Source organism: Centroberyx gerrardi, chromosome 10 (assembly GCF_048128805.1).
Source record: "Centroberyx gerrardi isolate f3 chromosome 10, fCenGer3.hap1.cur.20231027, whole genome shotgun sequence".
Lineage (NCBI taxonomy): Eukaryota > Metazoa > Chordata > Actinopteri > Beryciformes > Berycidae > Centroberyx > Centroberyx gerrardi.
Genome location: NC_136006.1, coordinates 3,332,883 through 3,354,089, shown reverse-complemented (window position 1 = coordinate 3,354,089; position 21,207 = coordinate 3,332,883). Strand labels below are relative to the sequence as shown.

The window sequence follows — 21,207 nt, the reverse complement described above, 5'->3', positions numbered from 1 at the left end:
TTTTCATTTGCTTAATGTAGAATACATACATTAATACATTATATAAATCAGAAAAGACATACCAAGACTGACTATGCACACAGGTATACAAACACACTCATAACATGAGGAAAGCAGTTTCTGTTTTGAGTCTTCAACAGAAACTCAGTAGACTGTAGTCACTGGATAGTTAGTTGAGTATCAGCATGGGACTGTCCAAATGAAGTGTGAGTGGATGGAGTTGCGGTGACTTGTTGCCGGAGTTGCTGTCATTGTGACGCCCCGGTGTGACGCCCCGGTGTGTGACGCCTCGGTGTGACGCCCCGGTGTGACGCCCCGGTGTGTGACGCCCCGGTGTGACGCCCCGGTGTGTGACGCCTCGGTGTGACGCCCCGGTGTGACGCCCCGGTGTGTGATGCCCCGGTGTGACGCCCCGGTGTGTGACGCCCCGGTGTGTGACGCCTCGGTGTGACGCCCCGGTGTGACGCCTCGGTGTGACGCCCCGGTGTGACGCCCCGGTGTGTGACGCCCCGGTGTGACACCCCGGCATGACGCTCCGGTGTGACGCCCCGGTGTGTGACGCCCCGGTGTGACGCCCCGGTGTGTGACGCCCCGGTGTGTGACGCCTCGGTGTGACGCCTCGGTGTGACGCCCCGGTGTGACGCCTCGGTGTGACGCCCCGGTGTGACGCTCCGGTGTGACACCCCGGCGTGACGCCCCGGTGTGACTGCAGGTGTTGCAGGTGCAGCGGAGGAGGTGAAGGACTACCAGGAGCAGCTGAAGCAGATGCTGCAGGATCTGGTGAAAGAGAAGGAGAAAGACGTGGAGAAGCCTCTGCCGCTCATGAACCAGGTGCTGACCCTGATCACCTGATCCCCCTGCAGAACGTCACAGTGCCACCAGTCACTAATGAAGGCTCATATTAGTTAACTCACCTGTCAGCTGAAGGAGTGTTAGTGCAGGAAAACAGTGAAACCTGCACCGAAAAGCCCAAGAGCAGTAACTGTAGTAGTGAAACTGAGGCAAATGATTTCAAAATGTATCTCCTGTTCCGTTCAGGTTTCAGCTTTATTTGTCCCAGCAGGCAGCAGGATTCACAGCAGATATTAAAAACAACATTATATAACCAGTTAGTCAGCAGTGTCAGGCAGCCGGCATGAGAGAAGTGGACAGAAAATCATTAAAAAGCATTTATGGGTTTAATTTTTGTCTGTTACACATAAAAAGTAGCTACTGCTGTTTGTCTTTGCTGGGTAATAAACAGTACATGTCAATATTGGTATAATATCATAAAGAGCACTTTGTAACTTCTTACAGCTCTTAGAGAACAGTTCTATTGTACTTTTCTGAACTTTATTTGGCATAACTTATCAAGTTTAACTAAATGTCCCTCAAAATGAGTCGGGCAAAAAAAAAATCTGTCACAGCCTTGCAGCTCCTCTGAGGAGGAAGAATCAGAAAGAACCAAAATGAAAAGTTCAGCTGACAGAGTTTTAATATTAATATTTTAATATTAAAACATGTTTCAGCTCATTAGCCTCCATCAGACTGACAGGATCGTCCTCTGACTGAACTGCAGCTGAAATACTTTGGTTTTAACATTAACGCTTTGTCTTTTCCTTTTTCAAGAGTGGCAGAATTTGTCACTCTTCTAAATTGATTAAAATATAACAATTGCCAGTTACAATAATATAATAATTGCCAGTTAATATGGTAATGTATTTACATTATGAGGATCAGGTTTTATTACATTTTCAACAAATTTAGGGAGACATTTTATTACACTTTGACAAGTCATTATATCTGGCAGTGATTACATTATCAGTTACTGCAAGGTACTAGTAGTAATACTGTTAATATTAGTATCAGTGGTATTATTATGAATAATATGCATCATCAGTATCTGGTGTCTGATCAGTGTTGGTGTCTCTCCCTCCAGCGGGAGTTCATCCAGTTCTGTAAGACGCTCTACAGCATGTTCCACGGAGACCCGGAGGAGAACGAGCTCTTCCAGGCCATCGCCACGGTGACCAGCCTGGTGCTGCAGATCGGCGAGGCCGGCCACCGCGGCCGCCGCTCGGGGTCAGAGGTCAGCGGCCGGGAGGAGGCGGGGCCAGCGCAGGGAGACGACAACCCCGAGTCCGTCTTCGGCGGTGAAGGTGATGACGGTGACGGCGGCGGCGGCGGGAGCGGTGCGGCGGAGAGCGAGTGGACGGTCAGCTTCGCTCAGATCGTGGCGTCGCTGCTGACGGAGCAGGCGCTGGTCAACTTCCTGGAGAAGCCGGTGGATCTGACGGCGAAGATCGCGGAGGCGAAGGAGAAGCAGTACCAGCAGAGAGCCGGACTGCTGGTGCTGCAGCAGGGGAACAGCTGACTGAGGACAGAGGGTCCGGTCTGACTGAAGGAGACGCCGCTCTAAAGAGGCATCAAGTCATCTGTGATCTGTATCAGCCTGTATAGACGACCAGGAGCAACTGATCTGCTCCTGCACAACTCTCTGGTACAGCCCCCCCCCCCCCCCCCCATCAGTCCCCTGAAGCTACGGTGGCCTGTACCTGACAAAAGGTCGTATATTTTGGAGGGTTTGAAACTCTCTTGGTTGGGGAGTTTTTGTTCTAAAGCAGAAAACAGAGGAAAAGTGAGGTTTGAAAGACAGAAACCTCAGCAGCTGGCCAAATAATCGCTGAGTCACTGGTTATTGATCAACAGCCATATCAACCCCCACAGATATATTCTGGTCATTTGTGCTATGGGACAGTAAAAATCTTAGTTATTGCCCCTTTATGTCACCGAGAAGCTGCCTGGCTAGACTGTGTGTAGCGGCAAAACAATCCATGCTAACAATTTCCAGTGTGATTTGAGTTTTTTTTACTCATTTTTTACGTTTTGAATCCCTTTAATATTAATTAAGACTGTTTTTCATGCATACGCCACGAGTAAAGATCCTTTAAAACCTTTTCAAAAGCACTGGGATCTAAAACAGTAAGGGAATGCAGGAAATCAGCTCCAATCACACTGGAATTGTCCTTTAAATAAGACATGTATAGAGGAATCGCACTCCTTTTCTCCTCTACTAGTCTATGTGGGTGTTGAACTAGTCTCCAGCTGTGTGTTCACACCAGGTGACGATGGACCAGGAGTCCAGACGTCTCTGTAGTGAGGAGCTGCAGAGCTTCAGCGCCAAATCCTGAGCAAAGTCAACAGAGAACACACAGCAGATATTGGCAGTTAGTTATCTCCACCTTGCAGACAGATGCATTTTCAAATACAGCTACATCCATATACTGTATGCAAATATGAGGAAGGGGAAGACGAGGTGGAGCCTGTTGCGTCTCAAGGCCACATCCTTGATTCTCTGCTGTAATGAAAATCTGAACCAAATCTAGGGATGCACCGATGCCACTTTTTCAATGCCGATACCGATTACGAGTATGAAAGTTTAAGTATCGGCCGATACTGAGTACCGATCCGATCCATTACTTTTACTGAACAGTGCAGGCTTACTTCCTTAGTTTGGGGTCAATGGACAAAATTATTGAGATAAAATCCTTGTTTTTCCCTCTGTTTGAGAAATACAGGCTTCTATGTGCCACAAATGCATTAAAATTAAGACAGTTTGCTTTTATTTCTTACATGTTACTCATGGCTTTCGGTATCAGATTTTAGTCTTGGGTAAAATCTCCGATACCGATATTCCATTTTAGCCTGGTATCGTATCGGTGCATCCCTAACCAAATCTAATTATGAGAACTGAACAAAAGAGAGAAAATAACAGACAACACACAGGATCTGATGGACAGTAACTTTCCCCTGCGCTAAACTCCCCAAAACTTCTCCATGACTTCTCCCTTTTCAAATTTCCATGACCAAATTCTAACGAGACCGAATTAAAAAGAAACCACTCATTGATTTATTTCCCTGAATGAAACCTGTCGTTTTGTCAGAAGCGGCGAGGTGAGCTGCCGGGTCAGGGTGGCGAGGGAGTGTGAGGAGAACAGGCTGAACCCGCTTCACATGGAAACCTCTGGTGAAAGTGGCCTTTCCTTCTGAAATCAACACAGCATCAGAAGAGGCTGAGACACACACACACACACACACACAGGACACTGGATCTGTATTCATGAAGCCTCCTAAGAGTGCTGGTCTATCATCTAGTCACATGACCTTATAAACACCATGCATCATGACTTTTAACTCGTGTCAGCACTCCTTTTAGCTCCTTTCGCTTTGACTTTGTGGAAAAAAACAATGGAGTTTGATATCAGAAAATGTTTCAGCAGTAAACGTCGGGTTCTGGTGTCAGTCCCTCGTGTTTCTAGATGGGAGAAAGTCTCGTTCACTGTCACTCTCTCACAGCTGCATGCAACAAGTTCACACTCACTGTGTGAAACGCAGGAAATCACTGACTGCAGTAGAAGCAGCTGAGGCAGGCAGAGGGAGAGAGGCTTCACCAGAAACGACATGACACTTCGAGGATTTCTCCTTCAAGACAGACAGGCAGGAACTGTGTTTTTGTTCCGTGGTTTTCCCCTTTTGCACAAGTGCTGTTGAACCACACTGCAGCGCTGAGGCTGTGATGCTGATCAGCTGTGTGCCGCTGCTGCTCACACAGGTACACTTCAGCTAAACACAAACATAAATGTGATCAGGGGTCGGGGGTCAATTCGTCAATACCGATTCAGCTGAGGAATTGGAATTGGAATTTGAAAAAAAACGCCAGGAAACCGAATTGGAATTGAATTGGAATTTTCTGTGAAATTTCATGTTTTTTTTGTTTTTTCTTCCCACATATCTGAGATTCCACATAGTGTTTTATATGATCAATACTGAATATCATAAAATGTTAAAGGAACCTTTCAGCTGGTGTTTGATGCAGAACATGTAATGGTAATCCAGACATTATGACTGAATGTGTTTGATTTGTTGAACTGTCTTTTATTTGATTCATAATGTTTTGATTTATAATGTTCAGCGAGTCGAGACAGACTCTGTTAGAAGAGGAATTTCATGGAATTTAATGGAGTTCAGTTCAGTTTCCTGTCGTTCCAGTTCAGTTCACATTCTGTTTCCTCACAGCTGGGAGACTTTCACAGTTTAACATGAACTCTCACTTCAGTTCATGAATGGACCAAACCCTGACTGCTATGTTCAGAAAGCAAAATGAAAACACTCAGCACTTGTGCAGAGGAAAGCCTGTTATATATAACTGTTCATGTAATAACTTCCCATTAGCGTAATAAACCATGAGCATAACAGCAGTTTGCAGCTGATAGTGTAATAATCCTGTTAACGTAAATAATTTCCCATTCATGCATAAAGGTTACCTATCGTTGACGTAGCAACTTTTTTTCCATAAACATAATGATTATTACATTTTGGATTTTATTGAATTAGCAGGGAGGTTGACATTTTTGAAATGTAAGACATTTAAAATAATCACCAAAGACTCTTCATCCCTTTTTCAGATGCAGAACTAAGTTAAGAACCAAATTTGTGACTGGGTTGCAGAGGTGGGGACTCGAGTCACATGACTTGGACTCGAGTCACAGTTTGAATAGCTTGAGACTTGACTTGATGCATGAAGAGAAGACTTGAGACTTGACTTGACTTGGGTTCTGGTGACTTGGGACTTGACTCTGACTTGTACTTTGATGACTTGAAAAGGTTTCTAAAGTCTCGACTTGAGATCTTGTGTTTGTGTAAATGACTTAGATTGAAAGTGATGAGATTTGTTCCAGCGGACGACTGAATTTAAATTCTGTTTTCTGAATTTGTATGGAATGATTGAATTTATTGAAGTTGAAACTGATTCTAGAAATCAAACTCATGATGCTCTTACCAAGTTTTTATCCTATTAAAACCATATTGCATTGAAAAGTCCTAGATATTTAGTTTTCTTTAAGATATTAAATTGATACTGGACTCTTGATTTGTTCTGACTTGACTTGCTGTTCTACATTTAGACTTGAGACTGACTTGAGACTTGTGCCTTAAGACTTGAGACTGACTTGGGACTCGAGCAGAGTTGACTTGGTCACACCTCTGCTGGGTTGTGAATTGAATTTTACATTATCAGTTATTACATATTTGAAAACTGAAAATTTCAGCCTTCTCGTGAATATTATAAAACCCAATAAATGTAATAATTCATTGTATCACGTTAATTGGAAATGTATTAAGTTTACAGGATTATGACACTATTAACTGCAAGTTATTACGTTAATGGGAAGTTATTGTTAGTTATTGTTTCAGAGGATCTTGTGTGAAGATGTGAACGATCAGAAGCTGTTTCACTCGTCCCAGCACCCTGCAGGTTAAAGGGAAAGTCTTCTGTCCTCTGTGGTCTGTCTCTAAGTGTCTCAGTATTTACAGATGAGGTGAATCGGCCTCATCCGCTGACAAAATGGGAACAATCATGATTTATTTAGTTTTTTAAATCCGCTTTCATCACTATAAAGCAGCTGAACAGTATTTTAGCAGATTATCTTTGGGGCGTCGAGCTGAACGATGCGTGAAGAACAGGAGTCGAGGAAAGTCTTTTTTTATTTACTGCCAAATATTTCAGTTGTGCCTACGGATTTAAAATCAACATTTCTGGAAGTTGTGATACACTGAAACGTGCGTCTGGTTCTATATTTTCCTGTACTGTAATGTCTGAATGTATTGAGTTCTCTGAGAACTTATTTTACAGTTTCTTTCTGAAGGGAGGATTACGTGCCTCTTGGTTTTTTTCCAACACATCTTTCTTCTTCTTACTGAAATTGACCAACCGCCATGTTGTTTACCAGTGTTACCGAGAGCAACCAGGAGACGTTTTCTAATCGCTGAAGCCAAACTGCTGCCTTGTGTTGGACAGATGAGGCTCGATGGGACGGGACGTCTCACACTGATGTTTTATTCATCACCGGCACTCAGAATGGACACAATGTACCAATCTCGTCCACGTAGATTTTTGTCAAAATGGCTTTCATTTGTAAAAAAATTAAAAAGAAAATCTTGGCCTTAACTGTTTTTGTCCTCGTTTTGGTGTTTGTTGATCACAGCGTCTCTGCTGTAATTCATTTAGCAAGAAACTTTAAAGCAATATTCCACTTACTTTTAACATGGGGGTTATTATGAAAAGCAGAATATAATCTCCTCACCAAGATCGGATGCAGCTGGATCAGTTTGTAGCGTTCAGATTTTTACTTCCCATTCATTTGAATGGAAACTGACATTGAACACGTTGGTGAACAGATTCAACAACAGATCTGCTGCTGTGATTTCACTAAACAGCATTTTTATTGATAGAAGAGAACATAGTGGAGGGATACCATTTAGGAGAGATAGTTCCTGTTTGGGAGACCGGATCTACTTTTATTTTTAAGTGGAATATTCCTTTAAAGGTCTGTGTAACTCTGGTAGTGTCTTGGGTTGTGTAGCTTCCTTCCTGGTCGTGATAAAACCCCAAACTCAGTGATTCTCTGTTAGCCTGTAACTCACTAACCATATACTGAATATTAACACTGAATGCATAGACATAAAGAAAAAAAAGGAACCAGAGACAGAAATCGGATTTTACTAATTTATTTCCAAAACGGGAGATTAGTTCTCGTCCACATTGACTGTCTGCAGACCTGAGGAGAGAGAGAGAGAGAGAGAGAGAGAGAGAGAGAGAGGGAGGGGAGAGTTAAATCAAGCTAACACTTACACACATTAACTTTATTTTAGCTTTAAAGCCTTCAGCTGGAGTTGTTTCTCACTGACCCAAACAACAAAAGGTCTGACTACTAAGTTTGTTTAACCACAAATAACTCTTCATACACAGGGATGAGATGAGGAGCGAGTGGTTTGCTTAAAAGAAATGATGGGGAAAAGAAAAATATTCCCCATTAAGAATAAATGTGTGCCCAAAATACTTCAAATCCAAACAAACTTTAAATTCCCATTCATGTCATGTAAGTCAGCTGTGAGTTTTGTTCAGCGGTCTTTGACAGGACATGAGAAAACCCACATATCTGAGATTCCACATAGTGTTGTATATTATCAATACTGAATATAAAATGTTAAAGGAACCTTACAGCTGGGATTTGATGTAGAACATGTAATCGTAATCCTTACATTATGATTTAATGTATTTGATTTGTTCAGTTCGACCCTGACGAGAGGTAAACGCGGCTCCGGCTCACCTTTGTACGTTGTCACGGGAACGTACGTGACGAGGGTGTACAGCTTGTTGGGCGAGTCCTCGTCCTCGTTACGCTTCCTGGACAGACGCACGCGGATGCGGTATGGCACGTTCCTGCAAGACGACACCGAATAAAACCAAACATTAAAACACCGCAGGAAACATCGTGTCACAGAAACGGTTCAACATCAGTTCAGAGTTTCCAGCCGGTGCAGAGCCGTGCTTCAGTTACTTGTCGCAGATGGTTTGGATAAGATTTTTATATAAAACTCCACCTTAATAACAAAGTGATGCGGCAGCAGAGCGTCTCGTCCCCACTAACCGAGACTGTAGATTCTCCCTGTTTGTCCAAATTAAATTCTGCTGTCAGTTTGCTCACTGGTGGGAAATCTCCTCCACACAGGAAGAGACAAACTGAAACTTCAGAGTGAAATCCAAACCAGAGCAAGCTGCGGACTATCCACACACTAGGGCTGAACGATTCTGAAAAAATATCTAATTGCGATTATTTTGACTGATATTGCAATTGTGATATGATTTACGATATTAGAGGGAATGATAATTTTTACATCGTTATTCTCATTTTCTTTGAAAAACGTATTAAAATGATTATGGTGTGATTTTTGCGGGGATCTGTACCAAACAAAGATGTTTTCTTAAGTCTGTAGAATATGATGTGTAGGCCAGGACATCTCTGCAGCACGACAATATTTCATTTAAAATGGTATTTTGACACACATTTCACCTTTAACAAATATTGCGATTTGAAAATTGCAGTAGGCCATATTGCGATTTCGATAAAATTTCGATTAATTGTTCAGCCCTACCACACACAACCAAAGAGCTAATGAAGACACCGTCCTGTTGTTTATTAAACTGAACCGTGAGCTGAGAGCATGTCAGAAATTAACTTTTTGGCCATGAATAATTTTTACAGGCCAAAATAATTAACATGCAATTATCACTGAAAAAATTCAATGCTATTTTGTGTATAGAATCAGTAATGTATGAAACATTAAATAGAGACATTTAGAGTTCTAAACTTGTTCACTCATTTCTACAATGGATCTTTAGTTTTCGGCAGTTTTATGTCAAGTTTCAACTCAACGTTATGCTAATTAACCATCCAGACAGCCGAGAAACACGAGTTTAGACGCAGAGCAGCGAAGCAGGCAGCCAATCAGGAGCCTGTTTGATACAGAGCCGTTGTTTTGCTTTGATTTGATTCAGAAAGAGTGTATGGTGGCCAGCAGGGACAAAGTCTGAGAACAGCAGAGACTGAAGACTATCACAGAGGAATTCAATCCACCAAGAACAACTTTTATCTGCCAAAGACGAACTTTACCAGCATTTGGGGCTCGGCGGGTGATCATTTCAGGATCTGACTGATTCCATCCTCTTGTCAATATTAAAGCCAACATGTGCTGCGCCCTCACCTCACACCCTTGGTCCAGACAGCCTTGTTCAGGCGAGTGTCGATGCGCACGTCGGGGGTTCCCATCTCCTTCACGGCGAACTTGCGGATCTCGTTGATGGCGCGGGGAGCCCTCCTCTTGAATCCTCTGCAGGAGAAACCGGTCTCATCAGATCAACCACAACACACACCGAGAAAAACCCAAATTTCCCCCAGAGGATCAATAAAGTGCAATCCTATCTTATCTCTTAAAACCCACTGGACTCCAGGGAGCTGACTCGGCTCCAGACACAAACACAAAGGCTGGGAAATCTGTCTACTCTACCAGACACTTTGGCAGACAACGATCCACTGTTTATAGGTTTTCCTGCTTTCTAAAAAATCAACTTGGCTTGAGTGAGACTCCTCCTCACCTCTTTAAAAGCGACAGTATACTTAGAAACAGACGAACTTCCCTGAAACAGAACTACAGTCTAACATGTTGTAAGGAAATGTAAATAGAGGCAATCACTGGGAAAAGGAAATGGAGATCCTTCCCACAAGGCAACACAATCAACCATATGATAGTTTAGGCCAATTACAGACAACCACATACTGGCAGCCGGTGTGTGAAGAATTAGACTAGTTCGACCTGTAGACCTGCTCACACTGCAGAGACAGAAGCCAGTTTCCTCCGTAGACGAGTCCTTCTGTTTGTTCAAACCACTTTGTTTCCGCAGCATGTTCACTGCCGGATAAATTCAGACTCCAAACAAAAATCTTCGTCTCACCCTGCTGGGACTCCGGTTCATTACAACAAGCTAGGAGGCTGCTCCGCTCACAAGAAGATCCACAACTCACTCCCCAAAACCCTGTCTGGCTGCAGACTACACTTCACTGACAGCAAAACACAACCTCTTCCAAGCAGAGCAGGAAACTAACTTTGCTGCCCATCAGCCACAGCAGCTAGTAGATTCATTGTGGAATAGAGAGAAACACACACACACACACACACACACACTCACACTTTCAACTCTCATCAACAGCCATCTGACCAAGAGCTAAAAGCCTAAATACAAAAACTGCTTCAAACATGACTGTGCAGAAGGCTTTCTCTCAGTCTTTTAACCAAACAAAGTTACTACACAATCTACATTGATGTGAACACTTTTCCCACTCAACAGTTCATATTTACGGTAAATGCAATATGACTTGAACACAACATAAGACACACACCAGTAGACATTAACCGCCTTCTCTCAGACACACACACATACACACTATCAACACAAGCTTCTCTGGCTATTTGAAGGTACGAGGTCCTTTCTCACAACATCCCAGAAGCCCACACTACAGCCACGACCCCAGCAGCACACTGTACAAACATCAGTGCTACTCACACGCCATGGATGCGCTTGTGGATGTTGATGGTGTATTCCCTGGTCACCACCTCGTTGATGGCTGAGCGCCCTTTCTTCTTCTCACCTCCCTTCTTGTTTGGTGCCATCTGGAAGAGTAAAAAAAACCAAAACATTAACACTTCATAAACAACAGTTATGTTACTCGCAACCCTCATCACAGGCATACACATGCAGAGTGGTGAACAGTTCAACCAGATAATGATTTTCCCTTTTCAGGTGGTTTCATTTATTATCAGAGGAGGTCTAGAGGCTGAAAACTATTCAGTAATTCACAAGAAAAATCGCAAAAATTAGGAAAAAATTCAAAAAAATAGAAATGATAATGGCTTGTATAGTAGAAATATGTTTTGTTCCTATCCCATGAATCATCTCATGACCCCCCAAAATAATGTCGCGACGCCCTGGAGAGTCCCGACCCCCAGATTGAGAAACAACGTTGTGGTGTATATGAATGAATGGGAGGATATGAACCCATACAGCTGTTCACTGAACCTTACAACAGCCGTGTGAATGGCAGATGTGACCAGTGTGAAGTGTAAACAATGACTTCAAACACTGTTGCATGTGAGGATACGTGTGCAAGGATGTAAACACTGAACTGAATGCTGTATTGTAGAATAGTTGGTTAGATATTAGCTTCCCTAGCATACTGTACTGTTGCTATAGCAGCTGTACTGGATCTGGGGCAGTTTAGCTAACATTCTGCTCACTTGCCAAGCTAAATTAAGAAAAATAGCATACCGTTTTAACCATTTAGACCACTGTCAGGCACACCACCTGTTAGTGGGGACAGGTAACTGCCTCTACGTGTCTAACCTGGCTAACTGTCAATGAACCGGCAATGGACTGCCGGAGCTAACAGTTAGCTTAGCCGAGTGATTGCTACATTTCAGATTAAATTATCCATCAAACTGTGGCTCTAAAACCAGTAAGATTGCATCGACATGGGAGATTTATGGGTCGGGAAGCAAAGGATGGGTGAAAACAATGAATTATTATGAGCCAGGGTCAGGATGAAGCTGGATAAACCGCGGGGTTTGTGTGTGATTGTACTCACTTTGCCCGAGAAAAGTCGGAAAGGAAGTTGCAAGGGCTTGTGGGTAGAAAAAGCGTGTAATATTAACGTTTATATCCGGGTCAGTTGTATTTTTAAAAGTGGGGTTTTCTGCGCTATGAGCCAGCTACACTGACACAAACCAGATCATACGAGCAGATATTAACGCGAATAAATAGGCTGAGGATTGTCGCTCATACGAGAAAACAGTCCGACATGGGAGGGAATATCAGCGCGCACAACTGCATATCCCACAATGCACTTCTCTGTCCAGGTCAAGTGAAGAGGTCAAACGGTAACGCTCCAATGTTGTGAATGAAGTTGAAGCTGATGGATATTTGACAGCTGCGATAACACTTCAAGAGACTTCAATACTTGTCGTAGTTGATACTTATCGGTTTTGTAAGACTGTTATGTAGACGCTGAGGTGATCAGTGTGGATTTTGCTCAGTAAACTGTTTACTTTTTGCCATGAGTTCACCGGCATCCATTAGTTAGCGCTAGCTAGCTAGCTAACGTTAACGTTGCTAACAGAACTCCCCGCTTTGGAGTTTGTGGAATGATTTTCAGCCTGTAACGTTACTGAACTTTCTCCTACAAACATGAATTAATTTACGATAGCTTATTACGTATTTATATGCTTTATTAACTGATAGTTTACGGCTAAATAACTAGGAAAGGAGAGGGAGCGTCAACATGACCCTCGCCCCGAAGGAGCTGTCCAACCTCCTGGGCATCATCTCGGAGGAGGCTTGCACCAACACGTTTGAAAGCCTCTCCACCGCCTTCCATCACTACTTCGGGAAAGCGGAGCACTTCAGGGTGGGCTCGGTGCTGGTGATGCTGCTGCAGCAGCCGGACCTGCTGCCCAGCTCCCCGCAGCGGCTCACCGCGCTCTACCTGCTGTGGGAGATGTACCGCACCGAGCCGCTGGCCGCCAACCCCTTCGCCGCGGTGTTCGCCCACCTGCTGAACCCCTCACCGGTGGGAGAGGAGCAGGAGAAAGTCCTGTCCGGTAGGTCGGAGAGGAAGTGTGTGTGTTTGTGTGAGAGAGAGATAGAGAGAAAGTGAGGAAGAGAGAGAACCACTGAGGCTCAGATTCACTCAAAATGACCAAATCTGAACGCCACAGAGCCTAACATTGCTGCTCTGGTCAAAAACATAAAACTCCATGGGTCTTTCATTATTTTTGTATGAAAATCATCGTTTTACCCACATATTAGGCCATGCAAATTGAGATTGTGCCAATTCACTAACAGTTACCAACACCAAATCCCCCATATTATAGTACACATAAGATGCTTTGAAACGTGGCATGAAGACTATGCAGAAGCTAAGTTTTGCCATTCAGAATAGCTGCTGCCATTTCTGCAAGATGCAACATCATCACCAGCAAGTGAGGAAGCAAGAAAGAGGGTTTTCATCCTAAAGTCTCAGATCAGATCAGAGGATGCTCCAGTTGTAATGGGCCCAAAGGTAGCAGCCTTGGTGGGTTAGTGTTGCACCTGAATCAGTTAACTCGTAAAGCGGCCTGCACAGTGCTCTTTTCGGGGGCTTGTTTGTGCCACAACCTGATTCAACATTTGCCCCATTTCTTAGTGAATGAGACGAAAACTCTGATCTCTTAGCTCAAGCAACTGAGGAACAACAATGCGCAAACTGCCCGCACAATGCAGTCTTAGAAGAGAGATCACAGAGCAAAACCTGCAGTGGGTTCGAGAGTTTCCCTCCTCCTTCTCTGTCAAGTTCTAAATGATGATGGTACGTTTTATTTGTGAAGCACCTTTCAAGATACTCAGTCACTCTACAGCAAGAACAAAAAACAGAGAGGTAGGCTAAATGCTGGTGAATTTTGGTTGTAAAGTTTAAGTCTGCTCTTTGTCAATGTGGCAGACAATTATTCAGGATCTTTTCTAGTCAAAAAAGCAACGAGTTTCCTGCCTCGGTGTCCAATGATTATACTTCATTGCTGTTCACATCCTGACACATGATGCTGACACTCTGAATATGAGGACACTTTTTAATGCCGGTGGAAGTTTTGCATGTAACATATCCTTGGAGGAAACTTTTTTTTGTCCACAGTGGCTGGAATATCCCACAATTCACCAGACACTTTTAGCAGCCAGTGAGGTTTTTAGAATAGGAATAGAACCTCCAAATGATGGTTGGTTACAGAGTAGACAAACTTACCAGCCACAGCCAATATCAGGATTTGGCTGGTGGTTCCTATGATTGGTGATAAAGGGGCTGTTTGCTCTTCTGCAGGGCTTGTTTATGCTACAACTTGATTCAATATTTGCCCCATTTCTTGATGAATGAGACAAAACCTCTGCACTCTAGCTCAAGTCTTAGTGAATGTGGACTTCAGAGTGAGTAAGAGAAGAGAAAAGAAGGAACAAACGCCCCACCGCGCAGAGTGAAGGTGTTTTCCATCATCACGTCTGATTGGTTGGTTGATCTCTGCAGGCTTCCTGCCTCCCATCACCCAGCCAGAGAAGTTCTTCCTGTCCCAGCTGATGCTGGCTCCGCCCAGAGAGCTCTTCAAGAAGACGCCCAGACAGGTGTCCTGCATGGACGTCGGCAACATGCCCCAGGCCATAGACATCAGTGGGCTGCAGCTCGCCTTGGCAGGTAGCTATACACTACCAGAGCTTTTTGTCCTATATATATCCTGCTTCTGCTGTTGAAATCTGTAACACCCCAAAACTGTGCTTCCAAGGTGAAAATATGAGGTTTGTTAAAGGAATAGTTCACCCAAAAATGAAAATTCTGTCATTATCTACTCCCCCTCATGCCAGTTGAAACACAGGTGAAGTTTGTTAGTCCATATAACACACAGGGAGGTGGCCAGCACAACGCCAAGCAAAAAATGACCATAAAGTTCCTCCATACAGCTCATGAAGCATAATCCAAGTCTTCTGAAGCCAAACGATCGCACAGTGAGTGGAAAAGGACGATGTTTACACCATTATTTATGCAATTCTCACACTTGTAACTTGTAACTCCACCTGTGTTTCAACTTCACCTGTGTTTCAACTTCACCTGTGTTTCAACTGGCATGAGGGTGAGTAGATCATGACAGAATTTTCATTTTTGGGTGAACTATTCCTTTAAGACAGAAACACACTTTAAGAATCAGACACATGCATTTTCAAAAGCACCATGTGTTTCCAGTGGCCCAGTGTGTGTCAAGCGTCAAGTGATTTATCAAAACACTTTAACACATCTGCCCTAAACTTTGATTTTGGAGCAGGAACAGCAGAACAACATGTCTGTTTTCATGAGCTTTCTTCAACTAAGTGACTAATACAGCTAGTAGCATACAGATATGAGTGTTGAGCATGATTGGGCATCAGTGTTCTGATCACTGGCTCACAGATTTCTATGGGAATATTTCATCAGTCAATACTAAACAATGTTAAAACTAGTCTGATTCCAAGCACTATCGACCTGCCTCTTAGTGAATGAAGTTGATAATCTGGAAAGTTGAGTGTTTTGAGTCTTGAGTCTCCATATATAGGCTAGTAGTACAACGCAGCTCCTTCTCTGACGTACTTTATATTTCTCATACAGTCATTTTGTAATAACAATAATAAACTTTATTTACTACAGTCTTATTAACTCCTTTTTTGTCTTTTCTGTGTTTGCGGTGCAGAGCGTCAGTCTGAGCTTCCCACGCAGAGCAAGGCCAGTTTCCCCAGCATCCTGAACGACCCAGATCCTGATTCGTCCAACTCGGGATTTGACAGCTCGGTGGCCAATCAGATCACAGAGTCTCTCGTCACGGGGCCCCGCCCTCCACTAGAGAGTAAGTGGTGTTTTTATCAACTTTTAAGTAACTTTCTCAGGTAGGAGTGTCAGCTATTAGCCAAGGCACGAGAACAGACATGAAGGGAAAGGATTTCATTGTTTGGATGGTGACAGTTAGCGCTGAAACGATTAGTCAATTAATCCATTAGTGGATCGACAGAAAGGTAATTGATTCTAATTTTGATAATTGATTAATTGGAAGGAAGAAATTTGAAGAATCACTTTGAGCTCTGGTAATTTGTGATGAGCATTTGTCATAATGTTTGACATTTTATAGACTGAATGATTAATCGATGAATCAAAAAAAATAAATAGATTAATCGATAATGAAAATAGTTGTTAGTTGGCAGTGCCCCTTCTTCTGTCTTTTGTCTTCAGAAGGATAAGAGTAGAGAAGGTTACAAACAGAGTGTGAAATCACCATCAGACAGCAGGAAATGCTGGTTAAAACTAAAAAAAAAAAACGTTTGCAAGTAACCAAGTAATTTGCAAGTAAGTTGTAGTTCTTGTTTTACTCTTAAAAACACAGTTGGCAGGTAAAGTGGTGAAAGTGTCTGGAGTGGTTTGGGCCGCTGTGGTCAGTGTGGTGGTCCTGGTTTTCCTCCGTCTGTATCAGTTTCTAAATGATAATGGTACATTTTATTTGTGTAGCATCTTTCAAAAGTACCCATTATAGTCACTCTACATCAGCAAGAAGAAAACAGAGAGGTAAACGCTGGTGAATGTTGGTTTAGGCAATGTGGCAGACGACCAACCAGGATCTTTTCTAGTCAAAAAATGAGTTTCCTGTCCCGGTGTCCAGTGATTATAATTCATTGCTGTTCACATCCTGACACACGATGCTGACTCTCTGAATATGAGGACACCTTATAATACCAGTATCTCAGTTTTCTGTATATACTAAGATGTTATCTCAATACATTGCGACATTCTCTCTCCCTATGTCTTCGACCCTCCTCCCTCCTCAGGTCACTTCCGTCCAGAGTTCATCCGGCCCCCCCCTCCCCTCCACGTGTGTGAGGACGAGCTGGCGTGGCTGAACCCCACCGAGCCGGACCACAGCGTCCAGTGGGACCGCTCCATGTGCGTGAAGAACAGCACCGGAGTGGAGATCAAACGCATCATGTCCAAGGCCTTCAAGAGCCCGCTGTCCGCCCAGCAGCAGTCACAGGTCAGACAACAAATCTTTACCACATTAATTTTGAGACATTAGTATAATTACTGTAAACAAACCAGAGCATCATCAGCCTCTACCAGCCTCTACTCTGCATCCTCCATAGTTTCTCCACCTGGTGGATCTGGAGGGAAATCTGCTAGATCGCTTTACGGCACAAAACAGGAAGAGGTTCTGTTCTTCTGTATTTCAGTTCCACTACTCTAGCTGCAGAGTTTCAACTTCATGCTACCATACCTTTCCTGAATGCTGATTGGTTGTTATGAAGACTGATATCGCCCCTTATCCTTCTTTTGGCTCTTCAAAACAAGGAGGAGGGGGGGGGCAAGCAGCAACATCCTCTTTGTGACAGGAACCAATGGGGTTTATGGGAAATGTGGTCTTAATTTTGAGAAACTCAAAATGCTATAACTCAAAAGCACTATGCAGTATGTGATAGATGCGATGAATTATGGTTATTGTAGTCTACTAACACGCTCTCACTGCTTGATTGCATTACATCTCATTTTAATGAAAACTACACTGATGAGAAGTCAGGTTTTAGCAGCAGCTAAGTGCATCACAGCACCCGAAATGAGTCTACATCAAAAATTGACTGACCTGCCTCATTACATGGGGAACATTGGTCTATCAATGGCTTTTTCTCTCCCTCCCTCTAAAATATGTCATGTCTCAATATCTCTCTCTCTCTCTCTCCCTTCCTCTATCCATCTTTTCCTCCCTCCGAAGTATATTATATCTCAATTTTTCTCTCTCTCCCTCCATATAAAATGTCTCTGTCTCCCTCTCTCCATCCCTCCTAAAATATATCACGTTGCAGAGTCTCTCTCTTCCTCCCTCTCTCTAAAGTAGAGCACATCTCAGTCTCTCCCTCTTGCTCTTCCAAAACATAATGCATCATGCGATCTTTCCCTCTGAAATATAAATCTCTCCCACTCCGCCCCTTTCCTCTGTCATATATCACATCTGAATCTTTCTCTCCTCTCTTTCTCCTGTATGATGCTGCATTTCCTTCCCTCTAAGATATATTCTCTCCCAAAGTCTGTCTCTTTTTCTTGCTCTCTCTCTCTCTCTCCCTCTGCCCTTTCCTCTATTGTGTATCACATCTGAATCTCTCTCTCCTGTATGATACCCCCTCTAAAATATATTATCTCCCAAAGCCTCTCTCTTTTTTCTTGCTCCACCCTCACCATCTCTCTCTCTCTCTCTCTCTCTCTCTCTCTCTCTCTCTCTCTCTCACACACTCTGCCCTTTCCTCTACTGTGTATCACATCTGAATCTCTCTCTCTCCTCTCTCTCTCCTGTATGATACCTCTTCTAAAATATATTCTCTCCCAAAGTCTGTCTCTTTTTCTTGCTCTCTCTCTTTTTCTCTCGCTCTCTCTCTCACTCTCTCTCTCTCTCTCTCTCTCTCTCTCTCTCTCTCTCACACTCTGCCCTTTCCTCTATTGTGTATCACATCTGAATCTCTCTCTCTCCTCTCTCTCTCCTGTATGATACCTCCTCTAAAATATATTCTCTTCCAAAGCCTCTCTCTTTTTTCTTGCTCCACCCTCACCATCTCTCTCTCTCTCTCTCTCTCTCTCTCTCTCTCTCTCTCTCTCTCTCTCTCTCTCTCTCTCTCTCTCTCTCTCTCTCTCTCTCTCTCTCTCTCTCTCTCTCTCTCTCTCTCTCTCTCTCTCTCTCTCTCTCTCTCTCTCTCTCTCTCTCTCTCCCTGTAGCTGCTGGGCGAGCTGGAGAAAGACCCGAAGCTGGTTTACCACATCGGCCTGTCCCCGGCCAAGCTGCCGGACCTGGTGGAGAACAACCCGCTGGTGGCCATCGAGATGCTGCTGAAGCTGATGCAGAGCAGCCAGATCACCGAGTATTTCTCCGTGCTCGTCAACATGGACATGTCGCTGCACTCCATGGAGGTGGTCAACAGGTGAGGAGGCTCATGGGTATTTTGGGTCATCACAGCATCAGCGGTGGTGACCTGTTATGACTCTAGGGAGTGCGAAAAGTGCGAAACCGTATTAAATTTCTATGAGCAAAACAATAAATCAACATTTTCTGTGGTTGCGTTTTCTGTGTTCTAATAATTTATGTCATTGCCATTCTTATCTATTCCTATTCCAATATTTGTATTCTGTAGGCAGGCATAGATTAGTACATTTTTTCTAATTTGGCCCGTAGATAGTCCTCATAACTCATAACTTGGACACAAAGAATGGTTCTGATTGGTCCATAGGGGGCGCTGTTAGTCGTAGAGATGTGAAACTTGGACATGCTGAACATTTCTTTGAAAAACCTTTGAAAACCTGCAAACTGGCCTGATTGGGCGGATTTCAGTCATTCTTTAGTGAGGGAGCCAATCAGCACCGAGTCCAGCTGTGATGCGTTTCCTGGAGCTAGTCTGAAACTGACTGGAAAAAAGGACAGAGAAAATGCAATAACCTTAAATTTAACCATTCAAACAAAATCAGACAATGCCTTCAACAATGTCTTCATCTAACATCTTTGATTATACATGTTTGTGACATGTTTTGACAATTTGTGACAAACCCTTGACTAAATCCTGTGTGTGTGTGTGTGTGTGTGTGTGTGTGTGTGTGTGTGTGTGTGTGTGTGTGTGTGTGTGTGTGTCTCCCCAGGCTGACTACAGCGGTGGACCTTCCTCCAGAGTTCATCCACCTCTACATCTCCAACTGTATCTCCACCTGTGAGCAGATCAAAGACAAATACATGCAGGTACAAACAAAACAAAACACTGGAATAATAATCATTATTTTACCTTTAGTCCTTTAGTTATTGAGGTAAAGCTGACTGAGCATGCATGTATTTTATGAGAAACTGCTTAAAAAGACAAAACAAGAAAAAGGTTTGAACTTGTTACTCAAAGAAATGGTTTGGATCCCTGTTGAAACGGCAAAACATCACCAACAGTTAGAGCTGGGCAATACGACCTGAGAATCATATCACTATATATCATATCACTATATACTGTCACATTTACCTTGATAACGATAAATGAAACCATAATTTGTTTATTTTTCTAACCCCGGTGCAGAAATACTACATTCTCCAATAGTGCCATAAATATAAAATGTATGCTTTTATTTTGAAGGTAAACCCACCTTCCTTCCTGTCTTATTCTGTCCTCCTCTGTCTGGCTTGACGCAGCTGATTCTCCACTCGCTCTGCTGCTTTGAACTGAAGCAACACAAATGAAACCGTTTATGCAAAGTTGATACTTTACAAATGTATTTACTGAACAAACCGACATGAGAGAGAGCCGGTGTCGGTTTCGGTACATTTTCGGCACTACCAGCAGTTACTTTGGGATTTTTTTCTTCAGTTCAGCATGTTGATCTCTTTCTTCCAGAACCGTCTGGTCCGCCTGGTGTGCGTCTTCCTCCAGTCTCTGATCCGGAACAAGATCATCAACGTTCAGGACCTGTTCATCGAGGTTCAGGCCTTCTGCATCGAGTTCAGCCGCATCCGCGAGGCCGCCGGCCTGTTCCGCCTGCTGAAGACCCTGGACACCGGAGAAAACCCCGCCGAGGCCAAACCTGCCAAATAACGCTCCCGCAGAGTCGCCGTGCAGATGGGAAGACAGGCCCGAGCTGCCAGAATAAAGCCCCCCCCCCCCCCCCCCTCACGCTCAGAGCTGACAGAAGGCGCTCTCTGCTGGTTCCACATCAACATTGCATTGATATCATCTTTATGTCACTGTAAGTCACTCGAGGCAAACCTGATGAGATGTTTTTGGGAAATGAGACTGTAAATATTTGGTGATATTCTCCAGACGGACTCCCTGCTCTCTGTCTGGACTCTGATCTGAACTCTGTTGCTGTTTTTTCCCTTCTCTCTTTTCTGGAAGAAGAAAAACGGACGGACACATTTCGAAATGAAAAAATGTTTTTGAAACTAATGCTCTTTCTTTAGGAAATTGATGCTTTGCAAGTTTTGTTTCATTAAACAGACTGTTGAAGTGAGTCTTTCAGGTTGTCTGTCTGTGTTTTCATTACTCCTGATTAGTGTTTGATATCTGATATTTAACAAAAGGCCGATATCAATCTGTCAGTCATGTCATCCACCCCTGATATAATGGATGTTCCTGCTGACCACAGATACAGAAACACAAGCGGGAAAACCTGACATGACATTTGGTTTTCATTGCACATTTTATTTATTGATTCAGTTCTTCAATAATCTGTTTTGTAAACG

At 43.5% G+C, this 21,207-nt stretch overlaps 3 protein-coding genes across 4 annotated transcripts in view; 2 read left to right on the top strand and 1 right to left on the bottom strand.

Moving 5' to 3' along the window:
• Positions 1 to 2,415, top strand: part of tbc1d8 (TBC1 domain family member 8) — a 52,820-nt gene extending 50,405 nt beyond the window's left edge. Inside the window, exons 19-20 of the mRNA XM_078286004.1 lie at positions 713 to 831; positions 1,919 to 2,415. Of these exons, the coding sequence (XP_078142130.1) occupies positions 713 to 831; positions 1,919 to 2,353 (554 nt within the window). The 3' untranslated portion in view covers positions 2,354 to 2,415. The remainder of the gene's footprint in view (positions 1 to 712; positions 832 to 1,918) is intronic.
• A 5,114-nt stretch (positions 2,416 to 7,529) lies between these two features.
• rpl31 (ribosomal protein L31) lies at positions 7,530 to 12,056 on the bottom strand. The gene is made up of 5 exons (XM_071927325.2): positions 12,018 to 12,056; positions 10,940 to 11,046; positions 9,583 to 9,708; positions 8,148 to 8,260; positions 7,530 to 7,595 (listed from the first exon to the last, which is right to left on the bottom strand). Exons 2-5 carry the CDS (start codon positions 11,044 to 11,046, stop codon positions 7,564 to 7,566), a joined length of 378 nt encoding a protein of 125 aa, XP_071783426.1. The 5' UTR covers positions 12,018 to 12,056; the 3' UTR covers positions 7,530 to 7,563.
• Positions 12,057 to 12,302: 246 nt separating this feature from the next.
• cnot11 (CCR4-NOT transcription complex, subunit 11) lies at positions 12,303 to 20,975 on the top strand. 2 transcript variants are annotated; one of them, XM_071927349.2, is made up of 7 exons: positions 12,303 to 13,029; positions 14,481 to 14,645; positions 15,670 to 15,822; positions 16,793 to 16,995; positions 18,720 to 18,922; positions 19,632 to 19,728; positions 20,363 to 20,975. In XM_071927349.2, the coding sequence occupies exons 1-7, from the start codon at positions 12,711 to 12,713 to the stop codon at positions 20,558 to 20,560; spliced, it is 1,338 nt and encodes a 445-aa protein (XP_071783450.1). In that variant the 5' UTR covers positions 12,303 to 12,710; the 3' UTR covers positions 20,561 to 20,975. The 2 variants fall into 2 exon arrangements, with proteins under 2 accessions (XP_071783450.1, XP_071783458.1); XM_071927357.2 differs by lacking the exon at positions 20,363 to 20,975 and adding an exon at positions 20,161 to 20,274.
• The last annotated feature ends 232 nt before the right edge of the window (positions 20,976 to 21,207 follow it).

Excerpts from the sequence above, each read along its gene's own strand:
- rpl31 (XM_071927325.2), bottom strand. The coding sequence starts at position 11,046 with ATGGCACCAAACAAGAAGGGAGGTGAGAAGAAGAAAGGGCGCTCAGCC. Across the intron at positions 9,709-10,939 it reads CACAAGCGCATCCATGGCGT|AGGATTCAAGAGGAGGGCTC; the intron begins GTGAGTAGCACT and ends TTTCTCCTGCAG. Across the intron at positions 7,596-8,147 it reads TCCCGTGACAACGTACAAAG|GTCTGCAGACAGTCAATGTG; the intron begins GTGAGCCGGAGC and ends CTCTCTCCTCAG.
- cnot11 (XM_071927349.2), top strand. The coding sequence starts at position 12,711 with ATGACCCTCGCCCCGAAGGAGCTGTCCAACCTCCTGGGCATCATCTCG. Across the intron at positions 14,646-15,669 it reads GCTGCAGCTCGCCTTGGCAG|AGCGTCAGTCTGAGCTTCCC; the intron begins GTAGCTATACAC and ends TTTGCGGTGCAG. Across the intron at positions 18,923-19,631 it reads TCCATGGAGGTGGTCAACAG|GCTGACTACAGCGGTGGACC; the intron begins GTGAGGAGGCTC and ends GTGTCTCCCCAG.